This window comes from Rattus norvegicus, chromosome 20, assembly GCF_021556685.1.
Source record: "Rattus norvegicus strain SHRSP/BbbUtx chromosome 20, alternate assembly SHRSP_T2T, whole genome shotgun sequence".
Taxonomy (NCBI): domain Eukaryota; kingdom Metazoa; phylum Chordata; class Mammalia; order Rodentia; family Muridae; genus Rattus; species Rattus norvegicus.
Window position 1 is genome coordinate 1,987,115 of NC_141553.1, and position 27,368 is coordinate 2,014,482.

At 42.6% G+C, this 27,368-nt stretch overlaps 2 protein-coding genes and 2 pseudogenes across 7 annotated transcripts; 1 reads left to right on the forward strand and 3 right to left on the reverse strand.

Annotated features, from left to right (window-relative positions):
• Window positions 1-3,362: 3,362 nt before the first annotated feature.
• On the reverse strand, window positions 3,363-6,746 carry RT1-M1-4 (RT1 class I, locus M1, gene 4). 5 transcript variants are annotated; one of them, XR_015644551.1, is made up of 7 exons: window positions 6,660-6,746; window positions 6,148-6,302; window positions 5,611-5,886; window positions 4,774-5,049; window positions 4,538-4,645; window positions 3,970-4,065; window positions 3,363-3,755 (listed from the first exon to the last, which is right to left on the reverse strand). XR_015644551.1 is itself a non-coding variant. In NM_001008850.1 (5 exon segments), coding segments are annotated over 5 exon segments (1,026 nt in total).
• RT1-M1-3-ps (RT1 class I, locus M1, gene 3, pseudogene) lies at window positions 6,924-8,473 on the reverse strand (annotated as a pseudogene).
• Trim39-ps (Trim39 pseudogene) lies at window positions 14,875-14,969 on the forward strand (annotated as a pseudogene).
• On the reverse strand, window positions 22,651-26,568 carry RT1-M1-2 (RT1 class I, locus M1, gene 2). Of its 2 annotated transcripts, NM_001008849.2 has the most exon segments (6): window positions 22,651-23,038; window positions 23,824-23,934; window positions 24,069-24,344; window positions 24,898-25,173; window positions 25,435-25,704; window positions 25,933-26,568. In NM_001008849.2, coding segments are annotated over 6 exon segments (1,008 nt in total). In that variant the 5' UTR covers window positions 26,003-26,568; the 3' UTR covers window positions 22,651-23,033.
• Window positions 26,569-27,368: the final 800 nt, after the last annotated feature.

Here is a 27,368-nt window from a genome sequence, read left to right on the forward strand (position 1 = left end):
CCACAGACATCTCCAATCAATTGCCATGTACTAGACACACACAAAAATACACAGAAATAAAAAAATGAAAGTAAGCATAAAAACCAATGCCCTCTCTCAAAAACAAGTTTTCAGTAGTTGTGAAGTTGCCGTACATGCCTAATTATGTATTGTTTTAGTCTGCTTTTCTATTGCTGTGACAAAACACTATTGGGAAAACCACCTTGAGAAAAAAGGAGTTTATTTCATCTGACAAGTCCCAGGTTACATTTTATCATTGAGGAAGTTAGCCCAAGAATTCAAGGCAGGAACATGGAGGCAGAGAAAAGCCACTTACTGGCTTGTCCAACCTGCCTTCAGATGTAATCCAGGAACACTTGCCCACCAGTGAATTGGGCTCTCCCATATCAATAACAATCTAGTAAATACTTTACAGACTTGCATAAGGGTAATCTGTTGGCGGGATTTTCTTCTGTGAGGTTCCAGTTCTGTGTAAGAGTAGCTTATGTCAAATTGACAAGGACAGAGCAACAGACAGAGCAATGTCTGTATGATGAATACCCACTTAGGCTCAATTGTCTGTTCACTTGGTAGCCAGCGGAGGGTGCTTTGGGGGACGCCATGAAATTCCCAATTTGGAGCCAGCAGTAGGGATCCTTTATGTCCTCAAAACCTTCTCTCACAGTTCTCAGTTCACCTTGCCATTGAGGCAATGTGAAGGACCCTAGTTAACAGTCACCTGACTTCTCTTTCACCCATCCATAATCTTTATGAGCTTTCACCGCTGCTTGCTTCCACAGCATGAACACTGTTCCTTAGGACTCTGCAAAGAGTATAGTCTCTCTTTATTCCACAAAACCCATACTACCCCGGGTGGGTTTTCATATGGAGCCAGTTCGTAGTTTTTGTAATGTTAATGTACTGTACCATTTCTTATCATATAACATCCCTGAAGAAATAACAGATAGATTGGGTGGCCCCCCCCTTTTTTTTATTAACTTGAGTATTTCTTATTTACATTTCGAATGTTATTCCCTTTCCTGGTTTCCAGGCCAACATCCCCCTAACCCCTCCCACTCCCCTTCTTTATGGCTGTTCCCCTCCCCATCCTCCCCCCATTACCGCCCTCCCCCCAACAATCACATTCACTGGGGGTTCAGTCTTGGCAGCACCAAGGGCTTCCCCTTCCACTGGTGATCTTACTAGGATATTCATTGCTACCTATGAGGTCAGAGTCCAGGGTCAGTCCATGTATAGTCTTTGGGTAGTGGCTTAGTCCCTGGAAGCTCTGGTTGCTTGGCATTGTTGTTCATATGGGGTCCTGAGCCCCTTCAAGCTCTTCCAATCCTTTCTCTGATTGGGTGGCCACTTCTTATTTCTGCTCTCCAATGGGTGAACATGGAGACACCATGTGAGTTAAAGCCGAAATACAGATTCCTGGGCAATGCACCCCAACAAGTGTGAGCACTGGCTCCTCAGTCCAGAGGCTCTTTATTTCCTGAACACATACGATTATGAATCTGAGACTTGCGTCAGGTGGGTCCAGGATTCATGGATCCTCATTTTAATATATATATTCTGTGTATCTCCAAAGCAAAGGTGCTTATGTAGACTACATCACTCCATACTCTCACTATATTAGGAACTGAATTTTGAGAGATCCTTATTTCATCGAAGATAATATAAAGTAACTGCTATCTGGGGTAAAAATAGATCTAGTAAATCCAAGGACACTTGCTCCTATAAGAGGGGACTTGCAGGGTTTCTGAATTCTGCTCCTTGTGATTTTCATTAAGCCTGTGGGTGTTGATGACCTCTATTTGGTTCGAGTGTCCTACCTGGGATTCCAGGCACATGGGTAGATTCTGGCCATAGTCCTAGCGCCCCAGTTGCTGCTGTTATGCTCAGGACCAATCAGTCTATACATTGAATCTGAGATCCATCCTGGGAGTCACATTCTTGCCTGAAGTGCTTGAGGTTTATATTGTAAATGGATTTTGATAAACTCTATTATTTATTAATATGACCTGGCAAGCCCCTTAATAATTGAGGGATTACTGAGTGAATTACCTTTACCTATTTTTCTATATGTTAGGATGCCTAGTTTCCCAGCTGTGCTCCACAAGTCCTTGCTATCTGAGTCTTCCCCAGGGTATTTCTGCTTCATCAGCCTGTCCTCGGGGTCCAGTTCTCCTGCTCATAACTCATCTAGCCTCACGGCTTCTTCTTCTCTATTTTCCTTCTCAATTCTCTCTTTTCCTTCCTTTCCGGTCTACTCATGGTCTGACCCTGAGAATCCCAGTTCTGTAGCTCAAAATCTGCCTACCCCTATTCTGTCCAGTAATTAGCTATAATGCCTTTTATTTAACCAATATCTTTAATTTTTGGAGCACCGTTTACACAACAAAGACAGATATACCTGAAAATTCACTCTTAACTGGGCAAAGAGGTCTTGTTTAGTATCTGAACTGAATATATAGCAGCAACAGACCATCCTCAATACTGGGTGTCACATCAGAGCTCAGTCCTGGATATCTTATTATATAAATAGCACATGGAATATGAATCTGGAGCAGTGAGAGGTGACCCCTGATCATGTTCAAGGTTGGACCCTGGTCCTCTATGTGTGGGCCAGGAGAATAGGTTAATGTGGATACCAAAAAGGAGCAGCAGGTAGAAAAGGGAGCTATGGAGGCTGTGTCCTCCTGTAGAAATGTAAGGACAAGGTTAGCCCTAGTGACACCAGGGTATATGGAGAAGGTAAATCCACATATCCTCTCTTGAATAGAGAATGGCCGTTGTGCCCTGTTGTTGAAGGTCTATAGGGTTTGCAGAGAAATGTGCTTCTTGCCTGAGGCAGGAATCCTGTCCCAGAGACACACACGCAGGAAAAACCCATCATATGCTTTAGAAACCTAATTTCCCTGCCTCTTTAGTGGGGTCCGCTACTAGGATGTTCTCCTTATGGAAAGTGAGGGGAGTTTTCATGTGCATGAGTCTTTCTCAGGACTCTCAGATCCACAACACCAAGCAAGAGAAAATGAATGCTGACACGTGCTTTTAGACCCCCAAAACGTTCTTTCTTGCTGAATGTTCTACGGGAACTAGAGCGGAATCTCTGTGCAGCAGATACAGCACACAGATTCTAAACATGTTAACAATGTTCGTTTTTCTGAAAATGATACTGTTTTCAGCAAGAGCATCCCTTATTTGCTGTCTGCCGTGCCCTGTTGAATAGACTGGAGTTAACGTAAGGAATGGAGCAATGTGAAAGAAAGCCCAGATGGACCTAGCAACAACAGTGCCAGCTAAGGCCTCACCTGAATCTATTCAACAGCCAGTACCCTATAGGCAAAGTATTAACAAAGCAAACACAAATTTCATAAAGTTCTGAGTCTTTGTTTTCTCCATCAATATTTACTGATCTTTAGGACATCAATCACACAATCGGGTAAGAAGTTTCACGCCCATGTACAAATGCTTAATTATAAAAAAAGAAGCAAAGAGTTGTGATTCAGTGAAAGCTAATTCCAATCAGGATGGAGGTTTCCCAGCCTTGCCTGTGTTGGAGCATGAGAGATGGCTGGGGAATACACAAAATCAGGGTGGGGATGGGGCTTTCTGCTGCCCAGGACCTCTTACATTGTGCTCAGAGTAAACACACCATTGCAGTTAGATGTAGAAAGAGAAGGCTCAAGGTCTTGAAGCCATGACGGAGGAGAAAGCAGAAAAAAATATTGAATAGCTCAGTACCACATTAAGGCATCTATCTTATCCTGTAAATAAAAAAATAACAAGAAGTAAGTGCAGATATGTATTGTTAAATGGTGACATACTGAAAAGTCCTTCACATTTTCAACCTATCCCAATTCCAAGCATTCCCAACCCTCCGGGTTCTATCCTCTGTTCCTCTCCCTACTGCATACCAGGCCCTTTAGGTTATCAATGTTTAATGCCGAAACAGAAGGCTGAACATGCTAGAAAAATTACCTCTCCGTGGAAAGCAAATTAAGACCACGCCAAACTTTTGAAGACAGAAATAAATGAAGAGTTACAGGATAGTTGAGATTCCTCATGGTCTCCTTTCTGTGTCAATATAAGATCGTTACAGATGAGCCACAGCTATTATTACTTAAAGAGTGAACATAGCTGTCTCCTATTTAAAACCGTTTTTATTAGAGGTCATGGAGTCAACATGATTTAGAGGGGCTAGAGGAATCTTCTGGTCCTTAAGCCAGGTAAGTGTCTAGAACTGTGACTGTAGATCCAGATGAAAAATAGGGAAGGGCTATCTGTACTCCTGGTTGTCTGTTCTAAATAGAAAATTTCCCTCTGATGTCTGAGAGCTGAGGATAAAGTCTGTGCCATCTTTGTCATTGTAGTTATGATTATATTTATTATTTTCTTTATAATTCACCATGGAGGTATCTTCAATACATCTGGCATGTATGAATTGCAGTTGTGTGGATAAAATTTGCCGTCAAGTGACAGGGCACCCTCACAGCTTAAGTTTGTTGTTCCCATGGAGACACAAACTAAAACCATGCCCTTTCCTTACCTCTAGTCATCTTCCATATCAGAAAAGTCATCACAGCTCCCACAACCAGAGCTCCGAGAACTACAGCAATAACAATAGTAGTAATTGGGATGATAGGCTCAGGAGGCTCTGGGAAGGAAAAGAAGGGAAGAAGAGTGAGTGTTTGACTTCCAGCTCCTGGTCTTGACCATTTTGCAGTTGTCCCTGAGGACTCCCACCCTCTCAGATTGACTGCTGTGTTTGTTCCCAGTCCTTACCCCACCTCATGGTGATGACCTCAGGTAGCCCCTTATGATTCACATGACATGTGTATCTTTGCTCTTCCCCAGAAGAAACCACCACAGCTGCCCATTTCTGGAAAGTTCCGTCCCCTGCAGGCCTGGTCTCTACCACCTCCATGTCCTGCATCTGATTGCATCCATCTCTCTGCCAGGTCAGGGTAATTTCAGGAGGGTAGAAACTCAGGGCCCAGCACATCAGGGTAATTTTCCTGTTAAGTCTGACCTTGCGGATCACTTGTACTTTAGGGGGATCTGAGGGAAACAATTGAAATTTTAATGCATCAGACATTCTTCCTGGGTATTTATCAATGCTCATCTAACTTTGTGTGAATGGACCAGAAATTACCTTTAAGGAAATGTGATAAGCCCACATATCACCCTAAACTCAGGTTATGGATAAGTTAATCTATTCCTTGGAAAGTCGCAGAATCAGTATGATCTAGCATGGAGTAGGAAATACTGTATCACCATCTAGGAATATGGGATTCTGCTTCTGACTGAGTATAGATGAAAGACTCAGAAACACTGGGGTCAGACTCAAAGTCATTATGCATGGACAGTAAACAAGCCTGAGAGAGGTCATGGTTCACAATGCAAGTAGAAGGAACTGCTTAATTAACAGATTGAACTGTCCTGAGAGAAGGTTTAGCTCTCTGAAGAGTCCCTCTCTCGTGTTGATTCAGGGAACTCACAAACACTCTTTCCCCTTTGATACAAGACAGAGTTAGTAGAGCAGCTGCTCCCTGCTGAGGAAAAATACTCAAGGGACAGGAGCTACAGTCTAAGAATAGATGTGGCAGTTTCTGTCCTTACCTATTCTCAGCAAAATCTCCTTCCCATAAGCCAGCTCTGTGAGAAATGAGTCCACACATGAAACCTCCAAATAAATCTTCATGGCTTGTGCAAAACTGTGTTTCTCCCACTCTTTCCTGAGAATCTCAGCTGCCTTGCCAACTGTGGTCCAAGTCCTCAGGTCTTCATTCAGCATGATGTAATCGTGGCCATTGAAGGCTAATTCTAAGAATCCATGACTGAAGTACCCTCTAGGCAAGACATGGCAGCCAATCCTTCTCTGGATTGTGTGATATCCTGGACAAGCCCACATTCTCAGTCATTCCAACAGGCCTTAACCCATAATAGTGCCCTTGTTTGGATTGGCCCCCTCCCATATGCCCTTTCTAAGTAGCCTGATTTGTAGCCTGATTTGATCCTAAAGTGAACAAAATAATCAGTCCCATTGCTCTATCAAGTCATGGGTCACATTTTCCAGGGGAAAACTTTGGACATGGAGAACTGGGTTAAGTGCATGTAGAGCATTAAATTTGGGCTTTCTAATTGGGACACACTCACCAGTTGCACTGTAGTTGTAGGTGTGGATCATTAATTTCAGTGCTTGTCTCATAAACCGAATATCTTTCAGGGCCCTCTGTGTGTGCTCCTTCCAATACTCTGGACTCCGATGATCTATCCATGGTGCGCAGTGCTCCATCCCAGGAAAATCTGATCTGTTGTTGAACCTCTCAAACTGTATATTATCCATAAAGCCAGCACTGATAAATAGGGGCTCAGAATGTCCAGGCCGGGTCAAGAGAGTTTGGAAAAGGCCAAAAAGATGTGAACCTAGGTACAGTGAGCCTTTAAATATTAACCCCACACTAGGAACCTATGATGCTCCACAATACAACCGCTAAGGATAGCTGGGAGCAGGAAATAAGGGACAGTCACAGGATACACAGTAGAGAGGGGAACAGAGGTTTTCCCTGGCTAGGGAGAAGACAGATTTCATGGTGCTACACCCATAAGGATGGAGTTCTTTGTTTCTCTAGTAAGAGGGTACTTTCCCTATAAAGACCCACACTCACCTTCTGGATGGCTGGCCAGGGCCAGCACTGCTAGGAGCAGCAGCAGGAGAGCCTCAGTAACAAAGGTCTTCATTCTGTTTGTAGAGTAGAGACAGAGTGTTGCGTGTTTATTTTATAATCTTGAATGGAAGAAGCTGATTGGTTTCTCTTTTTAAAAAATCCCAAAGGGAGTAATAGTGATAGAGAATGTTTGTGTTGGGTAATGAAAAGGTGAATGCCTGAGAGTGACATCTCTAGAGCCCTGCTTTCCCAGCTTAGATCTACCACAGATGTGTTGCCTCAAGCATATTTCAATCATGGACTCTTAGAATTAGCCTTCAATGGCCATGATTACATCACACTTCATGAGGTCCTGAAGACTTGGTCCACAGTTGGTAAGAGAGCTGAGATGCTCAGATAATTGTGGAAGAAGTCCAGTTATGCACAAACTGTAAGGATACACATGCAGGGTCAATGCATTGATTGACTCCTCACAGAGCTGGAGTATAGGAAAGAGATTTTGCTGAGAAATTTAAGGATAGAAACTGCCCCATCTGTTCTGAGACGAAAGCTCCTGTCTCTTGAGGTTTTATCTTCAGCACGGAGCAGTTGGACTACTAACTCTGTCTTACATCCAAGGGGAAAGAGCATTTGTGAGTTTCCTGAATCAATATAAGAGGGGCTTTCCAGAGGGTCAAGTCTTCTCTCAGGAAAGTTCAGTCTTTCAGTTAAGCAGCAGGGTTTTTTTTCTATTTGTTTTGTGAACCATGACCTCTGTTCTGTTCACTGTCCATGTACAATGACTTTGTTGTCTGACCACAATGTTTCTGAGTCTTTCATCTCCACCACCTCAGAAGCAGAAGTCCATAATTCTAGAGGGAGATCCAGCATCCCCTACTTTGTGCTGGTTCATGCTGACTTTGAAACATTCCAAAGAATACATTATCTCATCCATATCTGAATTTGGGCTGCTGTGTTGAGTTGGCACCACTCCTTCTCTCCAAGTATCTCTTCCATTAATAAAAATGAAATGAGCATTTTTAATCCCCAGGAAGAATGCAAAATGCCTTAAGTTTTTAATTATTTCCCACGGATACCCTAAAATACATGTGATCAATAAGGCCAGACCTGAAAGGAAAATCATCCTGAGCTTCTAGGCCCTGAACTTCTACTCTTCTGTAATCACCCTGACCTTGGAGAGGAATGGGAGAAAGAAAACCCAGGACATAGTTGTAGAGATCAGGCATAAACGGAATGAAAACTTCTAGAAGTAGGCAGCTGTGGTTGTGCCTCCTAGTGAAGAGCAGAAGTACAGGATTCATGTGTCTGCTATCCTGAGATGAGGTAAGAACTGTGAGTGAGCACAAAGACTATGCAGAGAGAGTGGGCGTCCTTTGGGACAACTGGATCTGGGTCAACACTAAGAGCTGGAGGTAAGATGCCTTGCTGTTGCTTCATTCCCTTTCCTTTCCTTTCCTTTCCTCTCCTCTCCTCTCCTCTCCTCTCCTCTCCTCTCCTCTCCTCTCCTCTCCTCTCCCTTCCCTTCCCTTCCCTTCCCTTCCCTTCCCTTCCCTTCTTCTCCTCTCCTCTCCTCTCCTCTCCTCTCCCTTCCCTTCCCTTCCCTTTCTTTCCTCTCCTCTCCTCTCCTCTCCTCTCCTCTCCTCTCCTCTCCTCTCCTCTCCTCTCCTTTCCTTTCCTTTCCCTTCCCTTCCCAGAGCCTCCTGTGCCCATTATCCTCATCATAACTACTGTTACTGCTCTTGTTCTTGGATTCTTGCTCATGGAAACTCTGGTGACTTTTCTGATGTAGAAGAGAAGGACTAGAGTTAATGAAGGCTTGGGATTTCAGTTCATGTTTTCATTAGAATATCAAGCCCAAGCTGTGAGTGTGCCCTGCCACATGACAACAGATTTTCCTCCACACAGTTGCTAATTCAGCTTAGACATGCTGTGCTGGCCTTAAGTCTATTGTGAGGCATAAAGAAAATAAAGGACAGATTCATAGCTGCAATGGCAGAGGTTGCAGCAACTGGATGCACAGTTCTCAGAGGTTAAAGGGAAATTTCTTTCTTAGAATAAATACACAGTAGTCCAGTTAGCCCTCTTTGTGTTCAGTCTTCTATTATCTTTCTTGGATCTGCAGTCACATTCTGGAAACTATTTAAGACAAGTACCAGGTGATTCTTGATGTACTCTAGATCCTGTTGCCTCTAGGACCTCTAATAAAAGGATTTCCAGGAGTTAACAAAGAGACAGCTATGGTCAGCCTTGCATGAAGTAATATTGGTGACTTACTCTGAGAAACTTACATTAATATAAAAAGGATCCATGGGAAATCAGCCAGCCCATAACTCCTCATTTAGTTCTGTCATAAAGAGCTTGGACCTTGGGGTTGAGGCCTTAGCTCAGTGGTAGAGCGCAAGGCCCTGGGTTCAGTCCTCAGCTCCGGAAAAAAAAAAAAAAAAAAAAAAAAAAAAAAAAGCTTGGACCAGGTCTTCCTTTGCTTTTCACTGGGAGTTAAATTTCCTAGGATATCCAGTCTTCTGTTACACCTTTTAAAAAGTGACACCTTAAACAGTGAGAGGACCAGAGGACCAGAGGACCAGAAGACCAGAGGACTAGAGGATAGAATTCTGTGTAATGGAACCTCTTGGGACTGAGATGGTTCGAATGTGTGATGAGCTACTCTGTAAGACACCATTTAAATAAATTCATCTGAATTTCTTTCTTGTACTTTTTATCTACAGGATAAGACAGATACCTTAGCGTGGTACTGAGCCATCCAATATTTGTCCTGGCTTCTCTTCCATTGTGGCTTCAAAACCTGGTGACTTCTCTTTCTACATCTGGCTATGACTATGTATATCTAGCAGGTCATGGGCAGCAACAAAATTCATCCCTACCCTGACCATCTATATTGCCCTGTCATTTCTCATGCTGCTCCAACACAGGCAATGCTGAGAAATCTCCATCACTGATTGGAATTTAGGTTTCATTAAACTATCACATGTTTATGTCTTTGTTTAAGCATTTATATATGGTTATGCAACTTCTTTCCAGTTTGAGTGATTGGGCTGTACAGGGGGCCCAGTGTAGTGAATCCTGCCATTTATCATTAAACTTTAGTGACTTTGAGTGCATGGATATTTTGTCATTATATATGTCTCTGTAACTCAAGCTTTCTAGAGAAGAGGTTGGAGTACCGGTAGACTGGAGTCATAGAGAGTTCTAAGTAGCCATGTGGATACTAGAAATTCAACAGATTTCTTGGAAGACCAGACAGTATTCTTACCTGCTGAGCTATCTCTCTAGCTTATATCTTTTTACATTAAGCTCAGCATTCAGAATGCAGATGCAAAGGGATCTTAGTTCTAGACCAGTTTGATCTACATAACAAGTCCCAGGCAAGGGCAGTTTATATACGTATTCCCCATCCCTCCAAAAATAGTCTGATGCTTTTAAGAAAAACATTTAGTTAGATTATAAAATAGTTAAAATTTCTTAAAATAAATTATTACAATTAGTTATTACTAATAAAAATATTCTCTGGTGGCTGCTGAGATGGCACAAAATGGAGAGAAACTTAAAGCAATCCCACTAAAATCAGGGACTAGACAAGGCTGCCCATTCTCTCCCTACTTATTCAATATAGTACTCAAAGTCCTATCCAGAGCAATCAGACAGAGAAATTGGAAGGGAAGAAATCAAAATATCACTATTTGCAGATGATATAATAGTGTACTTAAGTGACCCCAAAAGTTCCACCAGACAACTACTTAACCTGATAAACAACTTCAGCAAAGTGTCGGGGCATAAAATTAACTCAAACAAATCAGTAGCCTTCCTCTACTCAAAGGATAAACAGGCTGAGAAAGAAATTAAGGAAATGACACCCTTCACAATAGTCCCAAATAATATAAAATATTTGGTGTGACTTTAACCAAGCAAGTGAAAGATCAGTATGACAAGAAATTTAAGTCTCTGAAGAAAGAAATTGAGCAAGATCTCAGAAGATAGAAAGATCTTCCACACTCATGGATTGGCAGGATTAATATAGTAAAGATAGCCATTTTGCCAAAAGCAATCTACAGGTTCAATGAATCCCAACCAAAATTCCTACTCAATTCTTTATGGAGATAAAAAAAAGCAATTTGCAAACTCATTTGGAATAACAAAAAACCCAGGATAGCAAAAACTAAACTCAACAATAAAAGAACTTCTGGGAGAATCACCATCCCTGACTTCAAACAGTATTACAGAGCAATAGTCATAAAAAACTGTAAGGTATTTGTACAGAGACAGGCAGATAGATCAGTAAAACAGAATTGAAGACCCAGAAATGAACCCACACACCTATAGTAACTTGATCTTTGAAAAAGGAGCTAAAACCATCCAATGGAAGAAAGATAGCATTTTCAACAAATGGTGCTGGTTCAACTGGAGGTTGGCATGTAGAAGAATGCAAATCCATCCATTCTTATCGCCATATACAAAGCTTAAGTCCAAGTGGATCAAGGACCTCCACATCAAACCAGATATACTCAAACTAATAGAAGAAAAAGTGGAGAAGAGTCTCAAATACATGGGCACTGGGGAAAATTACCTGAACAAAACACCAATGGCTCATGCTTTAAGATCAGGAATCGACAAATGGGACCTCATAAAACTGCAAAGCTTTTGTAAAGCAAAAGACACTGTCATTAGGACAAAACGGCAACCAACAGATTGGGAAAAGATCTTTACCAATACTACATCTAATGTCCAAAACATACAAAGAACTCAAGAAGTTAGACTCCAGAGAGTCAAATAACCCTATTAAAAATGGGGTACAAAGCTAAACAAAACATTTTCAGCTGAGGATTATCGAATGGCTAAAAAGCACCCAAAGAAATGTTCAACATCCTTAGTTATCAGGGAAATGCAAATCAAAACAACCCTGAGATTTCACCTCATACCAGTCAGAATGGCTAAGATAAAAACCTCAGGTGACAGCAGATGCTGAAGAGGATGTGGAGAAAGAGCAACACTCCTCCATTGTTGGTGGGATTGCAGACTGGTACAACCAACTCTGGAAATCAGTCTGGAGGTTCCTCAGAAAATTGGACATTGAACAACCTGAGGACCCAGCTAAACCTACCTCTCCTGGGCATACACTCAAAAAATGCACCAACATATAACAAGGACACATGCTCCACTCTGTTCATACCAGACTTATTTATAATGGCCAGAAGCTGGAAAGAACCCAGATGCCCTTCAACAGAGGAATGAATTAAAAAAATGTGGTACATCTACACAATGGAGTACTACTCAGCTATCAAAAACAATGACTTCGTGAAATTCATAGGCAAATGGAATGAACTAGAAAATATCATCCTGAGTGAGGTTACTAAATCACAGAAAAACACACTTGGTATGCACTCATTGATAAGTGGATATTAGCCAAAAAGCTCGAATTTCCCAAGATGCAATCCACAGACCCCTGGAAGCTCAAGAAGAAGGATGACCAAAATGCGGATGTTCCCACTCCTTCTTAAAAGGGGGGAAAATATCCATAGGATGGGGATATGGAAGCAAAATTTAGAGCAGCGACTCAAGGAATGGCCATTCAGAGCCTGACCCACATGTGGCCCATATATATAATTATATCCACCAAAACTAGATTATATTGATGAAGCTAGAAAATGCTGAAAGGGACCGGATATAGATCTCTCCTGAGAGACACATCCAGAGCAGAGCATGTCCAATATAGAGGTCAATGCTAGCAGCAAACCACTAAACTGAGAACAGGACCCCCTTGGGGGAATTAGAGGAAGTATTGAGAGAGTTGAAGGAGCTTGCAACCCCATAAAAACAACAATGCCAACCAACCAGAGCTTCCGGGGATTAAACCACTATACATGGACTGACCCAGGGCTCCAACTGCATATGTAGCAGAGAATAGCCTTGTGGGGTCACCAGGGGAAGGGGAAGCCCTTGGTCCTGCCAATGTTGGACCCCCAGTGCAGGGGAATATGGGGGGCAATAAGGGGGATGTATAGGGAGAATATCCATATGGGAGAGGGAGAAGGGAGGGAATGGGGGCTTATGGACAGGAAACCGGGGAGGGGAATAATGTTTGAAATATAAGTAAAGAAATAAGTCTAATAAAAATTTTAAAAAATAAAGACACTCTAATAAAAAGATCATTAGAGTCCAATGAAGGGTGTATAAACCTCTTTCCTTTACTTTTTGCACATGCTACATCCCATGTATGGAGGGGTTTAAGTGCAATGAAATTATATTCAGAAGACCTCTCCTGCTGCTTCCCAGGCTCAGAGGCGAGCGGTTGGCAGAATTCTATAACCATTCCTTCCTCAAGTCATTGCATGCCCTCCTGTCATCCTCACAGACTATTCATTAGACTCTCAGAGAGACCCAGCCAACCTTCAAGTCCAGGAATACCATCTGTCTCAGGCAGGTAACTAAAGGGACGTTAGAGACAACTTTGAAATGATACTTTAGGGTCACTCTCTCCATTCCTATGGTTGTGAAGGTAACTGGCATTTCACCATTCATTATCACCACACTCAACTCAGGAAAGTAGAAACCACAAATAGACTGTCTCCTGGGCTATGGACACATCAAAGTTGAGGTTTCATGGGGCATTTCTACTCGTTGCCCCGCTGCCTCCTTCTGAGTCTAATGTTTGGTCTAAATACGGGATCACAGTACAATCCCCACCACCCTCAAGCATGGACCTAGGAAGACAGGTTATAGCTTATGGTGGCTACACACCAGCAATCAATATTTCATCTTACTCTTTGCACATTGATACTCACTTTAAGTGTCTGTCTGTGTTGAGAAAGGAAAGGTTTTGGAACTTCTTTTCTAAGTTAGAAACAGAGTTTGAAATTCAATACATGACTTGAGGCTGGGCCTCCTACCTACCCGGGACAGGGAACCTTCCAATGATCAAGCTTGTTATTCTGAGGCTTCCTAAAAAAATTCCTTAAAAGATTGTTTTGGAGGTAGGAAAAAAACCTGAAAAACCGGACTCTATGACACAAAAGAGATCCTAAGAATAAAGTAAATCCAAAAAAGCCATAAATCAGACAGGATTGCTGGCTATGTTTAGGTATGCTTCCCCTATACTGCATAGGGATAGGAACTCCCCGGAGTATCAGCCCACTGGCTGACAAAACACAGCATGACTGAGAAAGGCTCAAATTAACATGAGAAGACTTGACCTAGGCACTTCCTATTCTATTACCTGCTCTACTGCCTTAGGGATAATTAATCTAGATAACAACGATATTACTAAACCCTGAGACTACCTAATGGGTATGTACTCATGGCCTGATGAAAATGCCTATTCTGATCTTTTCCAAACTCAGTAGTCAGGTCAATCAAGATTCTACTTCTGAATTAAAATAAAGGTTGCCTTGCAGAAATTGTCCTATATACATGAGATAAATGAAAACTGTATTATTAGAGGGAAACCTGTTGTTTCTATAATAATTAATCAGGAGTAATTTCAAAAACATTTCCATAATTGGGAGAGAGAGAGAGAGAGAGAGAGAGAGAGAGAGAGAGAGAGAGAGAGAGAGAGAGAGAGAGAGAGAGAACTGGTAGCATCTCTGTTCCTTTGGTCCCCCCAGCTAACTCTCTGTACTGTATGCACCTTTAAATCTCATTCTGATTGGAACAGCAGTACTCTTTATTGCAACTATACAAGACATTTTAGAGCAGAATGTGTCCATGATTAGACTCATCCACGTAGATAAATTGGGAAAGTAACAGTGGCCTGGATTTTAAAAGGTCCCCATTCCTTAGCACAGCTGACTACATGATGGATGTGCTATTCACAATGTAAAATTAAGTACACAGACAGCACCACCTGCCAAAACAAATGCCTAATCCATCAAACTCCACAATTCTGGGAAAGTATCTTGCTTTTTGTCTTTTGCAATTCTGCTTCTGGCTAACTGTTCCTGTCAACTGAAGTACGTCAACCCAGAACATGAGTTTTGTGTTTAAAAGCTCATCTTAAGAAAGGCTTGGTACTGCATTGGGCTTTTAAATAAAAACTGTAAACATGAGCCAAGTAATACAAACTTGCTATTGGCTTAAACCCATGTATGAACACTCTTCTCTGATCAATGTATGACAGCAACATGAATAAAAAAATAAAAACAAATCCTAATAATATTCTTCCTGAACTGTAAAGTAATGGTAAACACCTGTAATCAGCACTTGAGAAGCAGAGGTGGCCGATTCTATGAGTTCAAAGCCAGCCTCCTCTACAGATTGACTTCCAGAACAGTAAGTACTACACAGAGAATCCCTGTCTCGAATATATATATTCACAAATATATATATATATTTGTGTTTGTATATACATGCATATAAGGTGTTTTCTGTTTATAATATATATAGTATCAAATACTTATCGATGACATTTAATATAATATAAATACAATATATTATAATAAATTCTAGGTAATATATTACATATATTCTTGCTGTTATTTCAATGAAACTCTATTTTCTACACCGGATATGAAACTAAAAGTTTAAAAAACAGGATCAAAGTCCAAAGAATCTCTAATGGGAGAGAAAAGGGTGTAACAAGTAGAAATGTTCACATCTATTATTTTTGCCATCTCACTGTATTTTGGAAGCAGTTGTTGCTTTTTTTAAAAACTTTCTGCTTTTGTGCCTACATACACTCATTACTTATGTGTTCAATGCATCAAATGTCTGAAATCTCATACTTCAGTACACAGTAAACATGGACTGGTACAATGTCCATAATCATGAGATACTTAAGTGCAGATCAATTTCTAAAACTTTGTGGATATCTTGACAACACAACGTTTGAGAATTGCTGATTTATTGGCTTCTGGGATGGGTTCAGAGGATTCTGTGACCAAGATGAGGGGAACAATGATCAGGGTAAGCAACTTGTCCTCAGACATTGTTCCTATGATCCCAGTCCCTAACAAAGGATCTGAGCTGGGGAGGCAGGGCTCTAGAGCTTCCTCTTCCAGGAGTTCATCTTTCCATGATCAAGCCCAGTGGATCAGCATCACTACCTTTGGGGATTCTTAGAGAACCAATCAGCATCCTTCAAATAGATTTATTATATACTGATTAGCAGAAGGTCTCCACTTTTCAAGCAGGGTGAAGATCTTTGTGCCCGAGGCTCTCCTCTTGATACTCTTGGTTGTGATGTCTCTGAATCAGCATCCAGAGGGCGAGTGTATGTGTCAGGAGAGAAAAGGACCTCACCTGGGAGAGCAAAAGGAATGTATCTTCCCTGGGGAAGCGTCAGAGAAACCTAGCCCAGTCATCATCTTATGCTCCATTCCCATTCTGCATTAGGAGCTTCTTCCCTGCTCCCTTCCAAATCTATCCACATCCCACACTTAATTGGGATCCTGGGAAAAGAGTTGAAATTTCACCTTGGGCTGCCTCTCTGCTCTATGTCCAAACCCTCCTTACCTGGCCTGATACCTGTACTCCATATCATCTTTCCTGCTATGTGGAGCAGAACAGCTCCTAGGATATAACAGCAGAAGAAAAAGCCCAGTTTGGATAACTGCGTACCATGGTTAGAATAGCAAGCAACAAAGTATTTGGAGAGGCAGACAGAGAGAACTCTGAGACTCACAGAGAGCTTCACAGAAGAACTGAAGAAAGGTATCCACCTCGACAGCATTTCTACAGCCTTAATGCAAGTGGTGAGTGAACTCCACCAGAAATCCTAACTTTACAGGTCAGTGAAGGGGTTGCCCCTAGGTACCATGTCTGAGCTTTATTCTAGAAAATGCTATCCATGGAGACTATAGGATCCACTGAGCCACTGTCCTGATTTAAGTCCAAATCTGGAGGTTAGAAAGGTACCTAGGTGGGGTACACTCATTGGAGGGTCCTATCAATGACTAAGCCAAGTGAGAATCGCTAAGAGAGGGGTCTTGGCTAGGCTATCACACAACCTGAATGTGGTCTGTGGTAGGTACTACAACCAAGGATACTATGAACCAACCTATATAACCAAGCCATAGTTACATCACCCTGTAAAGGCAATTGGACCAGTCTGAAAGGCAGCTGAGACCCTCAGGAATGAGTGGGAGGAGGACAGTTGGTGAGGGAGCTGAAGTCTTCCCTAAAAGGCACTAGCATAGAGTTGATTCTCATACAAATGAACTATGGGAAGGAGATTTTGCTGAGAACGGGTAAGAATGAAAATGCCTCCATCTGCTCCAAGACTCCCAGGTAATCTGATAAGGTCTTCAGAATTGTGTGGAACCTCTTTCCTTACATGAGCACCCTCTCTGTATTGAAACAGATATAGGATTCTGTGTGACCACCAGAACCAAACTAAAATGCTGAAAAGTTGACCCGCAGTCGTGTATTCTCTGCATTGAGGAAGTGGGACAGGGTTCCTATAGGTGGCTGGCCAACAAGTCTAGGGCACTTGGTAAGTTCCACGAGACAGATTTGTTTGAAAGTATGTGAACAGCATGCTAAATGATTAAATGCCAGTAAACCTCTGACACCTTCCTACACCAACACACCAACACACACATACACACGCACGCACACACACACACACACACACACACACACAGCAGGCAGACAGAAAGACAGACAGACACACACACAGATATCACTGACAGTTCTCAAATCACAATTGTTCATATTAACACAAATTTCAGGGGAATAATTTATGAATGCCACTAGTGGTGGCACATGCCCTTTAATCTGAGCACTTTTTAAGGTCCCTAGTAGTCATATCTCTACGAGTTCAAGGACAACCTGGTTAAGGCAGTGAGGTTCAGGCCCCAGCCAAGACACATAACGAGAGAGACCTTGTCTCAAAAGTCAAGATGCATGCAAGAAACCACACAAACAAAAAACAAAAAAGTAGTTGTTAAGTATATTGTAAAAAATTCAAATGCTCAAATAATACTCATGTTTTCCTGGGGGTGGGGGAGGAAAGGCTGGTGTGCAACCCATCCATCCGCTCACATTTTATATCTGAGGAGAAAGAGAATATAGCCCTCCAGTGTGCTTTGTCACCTGATCTGGTCTGAGTCAAAAGTAGGGCAGCTGCCAGTAGCAGGAAATAGGCAAGAGGCTCTCAACTTCGGGAGTGGTGAGAGGGAATGATAACTTTTCCCTGTCATTCACCCTAAACGGTATACAGTAGCTCATGCTACTCTAGGACAAGGGAGATGAATTCCAGCTTCAAATCATCACTGTCCAGGCAAGAGCATGCCACACAGGTTAGGAAAGTGACAATGTAAATAGGGATGTGAAAATTCCCAGTGCTGGCCTTCAGAGCAGAAGCTTCTGCCTGAGGTCTCCAGCTGGAAAGTCCAACCTGAGAATTTGCCTGCACCCTCTTCTTCTGGCATCAAGACCCATAAAAAATTTATTTTCACTCTTTTTTCTGTCACTGGGAATATTCCAGCATTTTCATTTTCTCTCTTTTTTTGTGTGTGTGTGAAATAGTGATTGAGGTAGCCTGGTGTGCACAGGAACCTGATAAGTAGCGGAGGAGTCTCTTGAAGTTCTAGGTGCTGGTCTACAAGCTTTGCCACTGTAACTAATTACACCATTTTGTTTGTTGTGTTTCTGTGAGGGTCTGAGGATGATGGTGCTCAAGGCATTCTGTGTGTTTTGCAAGGACTCAACTGAGCAACATCCCTCGCTCTCAGTTGTTTGTTTTGAGTTGTTTTGTGTGGATTTGCAGAGGTACCTATATTTATGTGCATGAATACACTCTATAATTAAGATATTACTAACTGAGACCTCATTGATGTATTAGAGTTACTTACAATACTCATCATTCCCTGTTGATAGCGTGATAGCGTAGTCCTTTAAAAGACAAGAGTCTATGTAATAATATGATAAAAGGCTTTCTTTAAAGTTTAAATTTTATCTTTTGAGAGATACATTTGGGTTTTTTTTCATGCATAGAGTTTTGCATGCAGGTATGTCTGTGTACCTCCATAAATACCATATTGTCCTGAAAGCCAGAGAAGCATGAATATGTTTGGATCTCTTCAGAAGTACCAACAATTTGTACTCATGGAACTATCTCTATAAACACTACAATCATCCCCCCTCCTCTCTCTTAATACAAACCACATGTTACATTAGACCAACCTTAGAGAAAACCACATAGAAATTAGAAATAGCACAGCTGGCCAGGGTCCACACTTGTCCTTAGTTATATAACACTGATCTTCAAGGTGAAGTTGCCTGACTTCTCTAAGAATTCGTAATGGGAGTGACAAAGACCTGACAAGATCAGTCAGAGGAAGATTAACTCCTGGGTGAGAAATCTCTAGAGCCCTGCTACCTAGCCTTGGATCCAGATATGGGCGCTGGTATCCTAGGAGCAGTGTCTAGGGACAAGTTGCTTACCCTGATCAATGCGCCTGTCCTGTTGACAGCATCCCCCTGAGTCCTTTCCCAGATGCTGATCTGGCTGACAGAATCAAGGAAGGAAAGGAAAGCAAAGGCCCACATGTCTCACTGAAGGGTCCAGCAATCGTTCCTGATTTGGGGTTTCATTGCCTCACTGTTATATCAGGGTCCTTTCCTGGCAAGCTCAGGCCACCTGTACTAATCCTTGGCTTCATGTCAATTGCGGATCAGAGAGAACTGAAGAAGGATCAAAAATTTAGGATAGAGTTAGCTGCTCTGTCAGTGGTCATGCACACAATGTCCATAGAAGTCCAAGAGTAGAAGCGTCAAGAGATGTGAAAGATAATGTACTACTGACAGATCTCTGATGAAATCCAACTCAAAAAACTTTCCGTTGTCAACTTATGACACCAGGCTGACCCTCCACAGACCTTGAAGACACAGTCCTGCTCCACAACACTCTGCACATTCATGGTGGATCTTCTAAAAATATCAATCACCCACATTATGGCCACCATTTAATATCTCTGAGATTAAAGACCCGGGTGTCCTTTTTCCCAAATCCTATGGAGATGCAGCCACCTCCTGCTACATTTGGGTTCACATGGTCATTTTTTTAGATCTGATCTTATCTTGCTGCCACAATGTGGGATTGTGGGTTGGGGCAGCCTCAGTGGCTCTATGGCTGTTGCATAGCAGACTGGAAAACAAGAACCAGTGAAATAGAACGAACTCCTCAACCCCATTTGTTCCCTCCCTGCTGAATCCAATTGCTGTGAGGTCAGCTGTGGCTTAGATTTTATTGTTTTGCCAGAGGCTTGGTTCTGTGTCCTAGGTGTAGACTAAGCTGTGGGACATAGAAGGAGGATGGTCTCCAGGACTGGACAGGATCGGATGTCTCAATAAACACAGTGGAGAAGATCTCTATAAAATCTGCAAACAACCTGGCTTTCCTTATCTAGACCCGTGTTTTGGAGGTCTGCTTCTCTGATTTACTCCTCAGTAAGTGACGGAGAATCTTCCAGGTGAATGAACTTGTTCTAGGCCCTGGGATATAGCAAGGAAAAGGACATAAAAATCACTACCATGGGATTGGAAAGGTGACTTAGTTTTTTAAACATGATTGCTGCTTGTACAGGAGACCTGAGTTCATTTTTCAGTATGATTAAAGGGCCACATACAACCTCCCACTATTACAGCTAATCCGTGGGATTAGATGGCTTCCTCTGGATTCCACAGGCATATCTAATCCACTGTCATGTACTACACACACATACACACACACACACACACACACACACACACACAATATCTACAGGAGTCAAAAGTAAAATTACCATAAAGCAAGTGCCCTCTCTCAAATACAAGTTTGGAATAGTTTTGAAGTTGCCATACCTGTTCAATGGTGAATTATATTAGTCTGATTTTCTATTGCTCTGACAAAACACTAAAACCAAAACCTAACTTGAGGAGGAAAGACTTTACTTCATCCGACAAGTTCCAGGTCACATTTTATCAGTGAGGAAGTTAGCACAGGAACCCAAGGAAGGAATGTGGAGTCAGGAGCATTCCTTGAAGAACTGATGTTTACTGCCTGCTCAGCCTGCTTTCATATATAATCTAGAAGCACCTGCCTAGCAGTGAATTTGCCCTCCCATATCAACGAAAATCTAGAAAATGACTTACTGTCTTGGTTATGGACAATCTGCTGGTGGTACTTTCTTTATTGAGCTTCCTTTTCCTCAATATATAAAGGTCGTTTTTGTCAAATTGACAAAAATAAAACAACAGCCAAGACAACACAATGGTCTAGAATTGCTGATATACAACCCATTTACCTCTATTCTCTCCAACATTGGGCTATAGTCACTTTTATTTAATGAATAGCTTTAAATTTAGGAACAAAGTCTACACAACAAACACAAGTTTACCTTAAAATTCACTCCTCAGTTGGCAATGAGACCTTGGGAACAAATATTTATCATTTAATACATAGTAGTATCAGACCAACCTCAACACTGACTAGCATCCCGGATGCCATGTCTAGATACGTTCTTATAGAAATACTACATGGAGTGTGAATCTTGGGGGGCAGTGAGATGGGAGCTACTGATCATGATCAAGATTTGATCCTGGTTCCCTATGTGTGGGCTGGGAGGATAGCATGGATACCTATAGTGAGCACCAGTATAGTGAAGGGAGCTATTTTTGCTGAGTCCTCAAGAGGAGAACTAAGAACCAGGATACTCCTCCTGTGGTCAGGGTGTATGGTAATGTTCTCTACTGGATAGAGGATTGCTGTTGTGTCATGTTGTGAAGGTCTATACGGGTTGCATAGAATATGCTTCTTGCATGAGGCAGGAATCCTGTCCCACAGAAATTCACGAGGCACCCATCGCATGCTTCAGAAACCTGACTTTCCTGCCTTTTATGAAGGCAATGCTACTAATATGTTGTCCTTAAGTAAAGCAGGAAGGGCTGTCATGTGCATGAACCTCTTCAGGCCCCTGGGATCCAGAAAACCAGGCAAGAGGAAGTGCTGACATGTACTTTAGGGTCCCAAATGTAGTCTGTCTTGATGAATAATATATGGGAACTAGAGCAAAATCCCTACACATCAGGCATTACATACAGTCTATCTACAAAACAATGTTAGCTTTTCTGATAATGCTATTGATTTCAGTTACAGCACCCCTTGTTTTCTGTCTGATATGCTCCATTCTGTAGACTACAGTTAAGAAAGGATAACATGATATCTTAACTTCATTTTGAATAGCTTCCCATTTCGTAACAGGTAAGTAGATATTCTAATGACTAGTCTGAAATTTAAGGATTTAATCACTCATGGTCAATGATTGCCCAATTTGTTTATTCCACACATCTTTCCTTACATCAACCTACATTCTATATGAAATGCAAGTACTACTTGGCATTAATTTGGATAAGTCATAGAATAGTGGAGGAATGTCTGCCATATACCATTAAGTTTTAAGTTTGTTCATTTATATTTTTAATATCTTAGTTTGGAACAGGTCCTCAGTTATGTAGCCTACGTTGATTGAGAAGTTGCAAACATCCTCTTGAAAAAGGATCCTCTGTACTGATATTACAGACATTATATAAGACACAGAACTGTCAGAAGCAATATTTTTTTGACTCAACTGTGGTATAATAGCACAGAGATCTTTTGTGGGACTATGAGAGAAACAGTTTCTACTAGTGACAGTGACAGTTGACAGTAGAAGACAATGACATCAGATTCATACACAGAACTGAGAATAAGTATAATTCATGCTAAAACATGAATGTAAACATGACCCAATTTAACATCAGATTCAGGCCTGAACAGGCTAAGTACCCACATGAAAGAACAGCACAGACATGGGACAAGGTCCTAAAATTGCCTGAGATCTTTTGATCACATGACCTATTGAAAGAATAGGGATGAAGAGTACCAAAAAGGCAGAGGTGGAAAGAGACGGTGTGAAAGCCCAGGTGGACCCAGCAACAACTGTGCACAGCCCAGACCTCACTTGACTTCACACAGCAAACAAAGCCACATAGGCAAGAGATTTATCACAGCAAACACTAATTTCATAAGGTGCTGAGCCTTTATTTCCTCCATCAAGTTTACTCACTTTTAGGACATGAATGAATCACACAATCTGGCCAGAAGTTGCACAACCATATACAAATGCTTAATTAAAGACAGAAGCATGAAATTGTATGTAGGTCAGAGAAAGCTAAGTTCAATCAGGAATGGAGATTTCCCAATCCTGACTGTGGTAAATACACAGAATAAGGGTAGGAATGGGATTTGTTGGTGCCCATGACAAGCTTACATTGTGGCTAGAGGGAACAGACACATGGCTAAAGTCAGATGTAGAATGAGAAGCCATCAGGTCCTGAAGTCACAGTGGGAGAAGAAACCAGAACAAATACTGTATGACTCAGAACCACATTAGGGCATCTGTCTTATCCTGTAGAGAAAAAAGTTCTGATCAGTGTCTTTAGCTGGTGACATACTGAACAGTCAGTCCATGACACATTCAAACTGTCCCAATTCCCAGACTTCCAATCCCCCAGGGGTCTATCCTTTGATTCTCTCCTTGTTAGGTACCTTAACGTGTTATTTTTTAATGCTGTAACTGAAGGATGGACATCATAGGGATTTTGCCTCCTAGTGGAAAGCAAATTAAGACTAGGTCAAAGCCTTTGAAGATAGACGTAAATGAGGCATTGTGGGCCGGCTCAGATTCCCTCATGGGTTCCTTTCTATATTACTATAAGTTCCTCGGGAATGAGCCACCAGCATTATTACTGGCAAGGTTGAACCTAGGGGGTTTCTCTTTAACTCCTGGAGGAAAAACACTTTTATTAGAGTTCATGGAGGCAGTAGGGTCCAGAGGGCCTAGAAGAATCTCCTTGCCCTCATCTCAGATAATTTCCATAACTGTGACTGCAAGTTCAGAGAAAGCTGAGGAAACGTGATAGAAGAATGTACAGGAAACCAGCTAACTGGAATCCTGGGTACCTATTCTAAATAGGAGAATTCCCTCTGACCTCTGAGAGCTGAGACACAGGTCTGTGTCTCCTCCATCACTGCACTTATGGATCTGTCCGTTGTTTTCTTTATGCTTCACAATGCAGTTGATATCACCACACCATCCCCAGGCTGAAACCTGCTGTCATGTGACAGGGCACACTCACAGCTTGTCCTGATCTTCCCATGAAGACACAAACTAAGACCCTGCCCTGTCTTTACCTTTAATCTTCCTCTTCCATATCAGAGAAGTCACCACTGCTCCTGTAAGCAGAGCTCCAAGAACCAGACAAAGAACAATAGCCATGACGGGGATGGTGGACTGAGGAGACTCTGAGGAGGAAGGGAAGGGAAGCAAGAGTGAGGCCCCCGACCTCCAGCTCTCAGTCCTGACCCAGTTCCAGTTGTCCCAAAGACCCCCCTCCAACTCTCTCTGAACAGTCTTTGTGCTGGCTCCCAGTCCTTACCCCATCTCAGGGTGATGGGCTCTGGCAGCCCCTCATGCTCCACACGGCATGTGTATTTCTGCTCTTCCCCAGAAGGCACCACCACAGCTGCCCACTTCTGGAAGGTTCCATCCCCTGCAGGCCTCGTCTCTATCACTTCCACATCCTGAGTCTGGTTCCTCCCATCTCTCTGCCAGGTTATAGTGATTTCAGCAGGGTAGAAGTTCAGGGCCCAGCACCTCAGGATGATTTTTCTGTCAGGTCTGACTTTGTGGATCACGTGTGTTCTGGGGGTGTCTGAGGGAATCAATTAAAATTTAAGGCATTTTGCACTCTCCTAGGAATCCATCAAGGCTCACGGAACCTTGTTTTGAATGGCTGGGAGAGTGGGCCTGAAGGAGAGGTGCCACACCACACAGCAGCCTAAACTCGGGATATGGATGAGGAAGTCTATTCCTTGGAAAGTTTGAGAATCGACATGAGCCAGCATAGAGTTGAAAATACTGGATTTCTTTCTAGGAATATGGACCTCTTGTTCTGACTGGGTGGATATGAGAGACTCGGAAACACTAGTGTCAGACCTTAAGGCCATTGTTTATGTACAGTGAGCAAGTCGAAGATAGGCCGTGGTTCACAATGCAAGTGGAAGGAACTGTTGCTTAGTTTGTTTACTGAACTCTCTTGATAGAAGGCTCAGAGGGTTCCTATCTCTAGATTAATGAAGAAACCCATTAGCCCTCTTTCCCCTTTAATGCAAGACCAAGTTGGTATCCCAGCTGCTCCCTGCAAAGGAGAGGTACTCAGGGCCAGGAACTCTAGTCAGATGAGATGGGGCAATTTTTGTCCTTACCTGTTCTCAGCAAATAATCTTTCCCAAGGTCCAGCTCTGTAAGGAGTTCATCCACACATGATCCCTTCAGGTAATTCTTCACAATTTGTGCATAATGCGTGTCCTCCCACTCCTGCTTGAGCATCTCAGCTGCCTTGCCATCTATTATCCAGTTGTGCAGTTCATCATTCAGTATGATGTAATCCTGGCTATCAAAATTCAATTCTAGGATTCCATGACTGAAGTAACCTCCAGGCAGCACGTCACAGCCATACCTCATCTGGATTGTGTGATTACCTGGAGAAGGACCCACTCTCAGCCCCTTCCTTGGGCCAGAGTTCTTGGTGACATTCTACAGTGGGTTACCCCAGCTAATGAGGCCATTTTTAGTGGCCAGATTTGGATTTGAATTGTTCAGAAACCCAAGTCAGTGTCCCAAGCTTTGTGGAGTCGAATAACCAGGGCTCACATTTTCTGGGTTTAAAGCCCAGGTGTGGCAAACTCGGGCAGCTCCCTGGGAAGCGTGAAGTTTGGGGTTCCCGATTTGGGTTTACTTACCAGTCGTGCTGTTAGGGTAGATGTGAAGCATTTTCTCCATTACTTCTTTCAAGTTCCGTTTTTCACTCAGGACTTCCTGTATTGTCTTCTCCCAATACTCTGGAGTCTGTTGATCTTTCCACGGTGCTCTGTGCAACGACCACTGACTCTGTGATCTGCTGTTGAATCCTATGAACTGTGTATTGCCCACATAGCCAACAAAGATGAACTGGGGCTCCGCAAGGCCAGGCCATGACAGGAGTGTTTGTAAATATCTCAGAGAGTGTGAACCTAGGAACAGTTGGCCTTTAGATTTTCACTCTCCACCTAGGGCATTGCCAGTCCACAGGCCTATACCCAGGGAAGGTAGGAAGCAAGGGGCAGGATGCAAATGGAGAAGGAAACAGAAGTTCTGACTGGGCTAGGGAGGAGATATGCTTTCCAGGTGCTGCTCCCCTAGGGGTGGAGTCCCTTTGCTTCCCCAGGTTAGGCCCCTTTCTTTCAGATTCCCACACTCACCTTTTGGATTCTTGGTGATGACAAGGGTGACCATAAGCAGCAGGACAGCCAGAACTAAAAGGACCTTCATCTGGCTGCTGAGCGCAGACTGAGCCTCTGCTAGTATATGTTCACTTTATGATCTTGATATGGAGGATGCTATTTGGCTTCTCTAAAAAATTCCCAATGGTAGTGATAAAGGGTGTTTGGTTTGGGGCATGGAAAGATTAAGTCCTGGAGGAGAAGTCTCTTGGGCCCTGCCTCCACAGTTCAGATCTAGCTCTGAGGCCTGCAGGAGCAGTGTGTAATAAGACATGTTGCTTACACTGATGCTTGTCCTCCTGGTTATGGTCACAATGTCCCCGTGTCAATCTAAAAGGCCATCGAGTCAACAAGTCTCAACAATTGAGAAGTCAGGGTGTCTGCACAGGCTCGAAAAGACGTCGGACCTCAAAGCAAATCATGATTGTGTGGATTACGTCGATCAATGTTCACCACATTAAAAACCCATTTGAGCCATTTGCTTCGTTGAACATATTATTAAAGTGCATATGCACAGAATTTTTATAAAAAGTAACAACTGTTTTCCAAAATAAAATGTTAAGGTGAAAATAATTTCTGCTGTTTTTATTCTCATAGTTCCCATTAGAATTTCTTTGGGTTTCTACAGCATCTTTTTTTGTTCAGTTCACATCCTGATTGTAGTCTGCCTTGGTCCTCCTCACACAGTCCCTCCTCTACGCCCCTTCTCTTCTCTGAGATGGTGGAGTCTCTTGTTGGCATAACCCCACCCTGGCACATCACATCTCTGCAAGGCTAAGTGCATCTTCTCTCACTGAGGCCAGACGAGGCAGCTGAGCTAGGGGAACATACTCAACAGACAGGCAACAGCTTTAGGGTTAACCTCTGCTCCAGTTGTTGGGGCATCCGCATGAGAACCAAGACACACATCTGCTACATATGTGCAGGGACTAGGTCCAGCTCATATGTGCTGTTTGGTTCAATCCCTGCCATCCCCCAAGGGTCCAGGTTATTTGATGCCGGTCTTCCTGTGGAGTTCCTATTCCCTTTAGGGCCCCCCGTTTTTTCCCCAACTCTTCTATAACAGTCCTAAAGCCCCATCCGTTGTTTGGCTGTGGGTCTCTGCATCTGTTTCAGTCAGCTTCTGGGTGGAGCCTCACAGAGGACAGTTATTCTAGGCTCCTGTCTGTAAGCCTAACAGTGTATTATGAACAGTGTCAGGGTTTGGTGCTTGACTATGGAATGAATCTCAAGTTGAGTTAGTTATTACTTGGCCTTTTCCCCTGTCTCTGCTCCATCCACATCCATGCATTTCTTATGGATAAATTTTAGGTTGAAAGTTTTGTGGGTGGGTTAGTGTTCTTATCCCCATATTAGAGTTCCTTCCTGCCTACAGAAGGTGGCCACTTCATGCTTCATATTGCTGTAAATCTCAA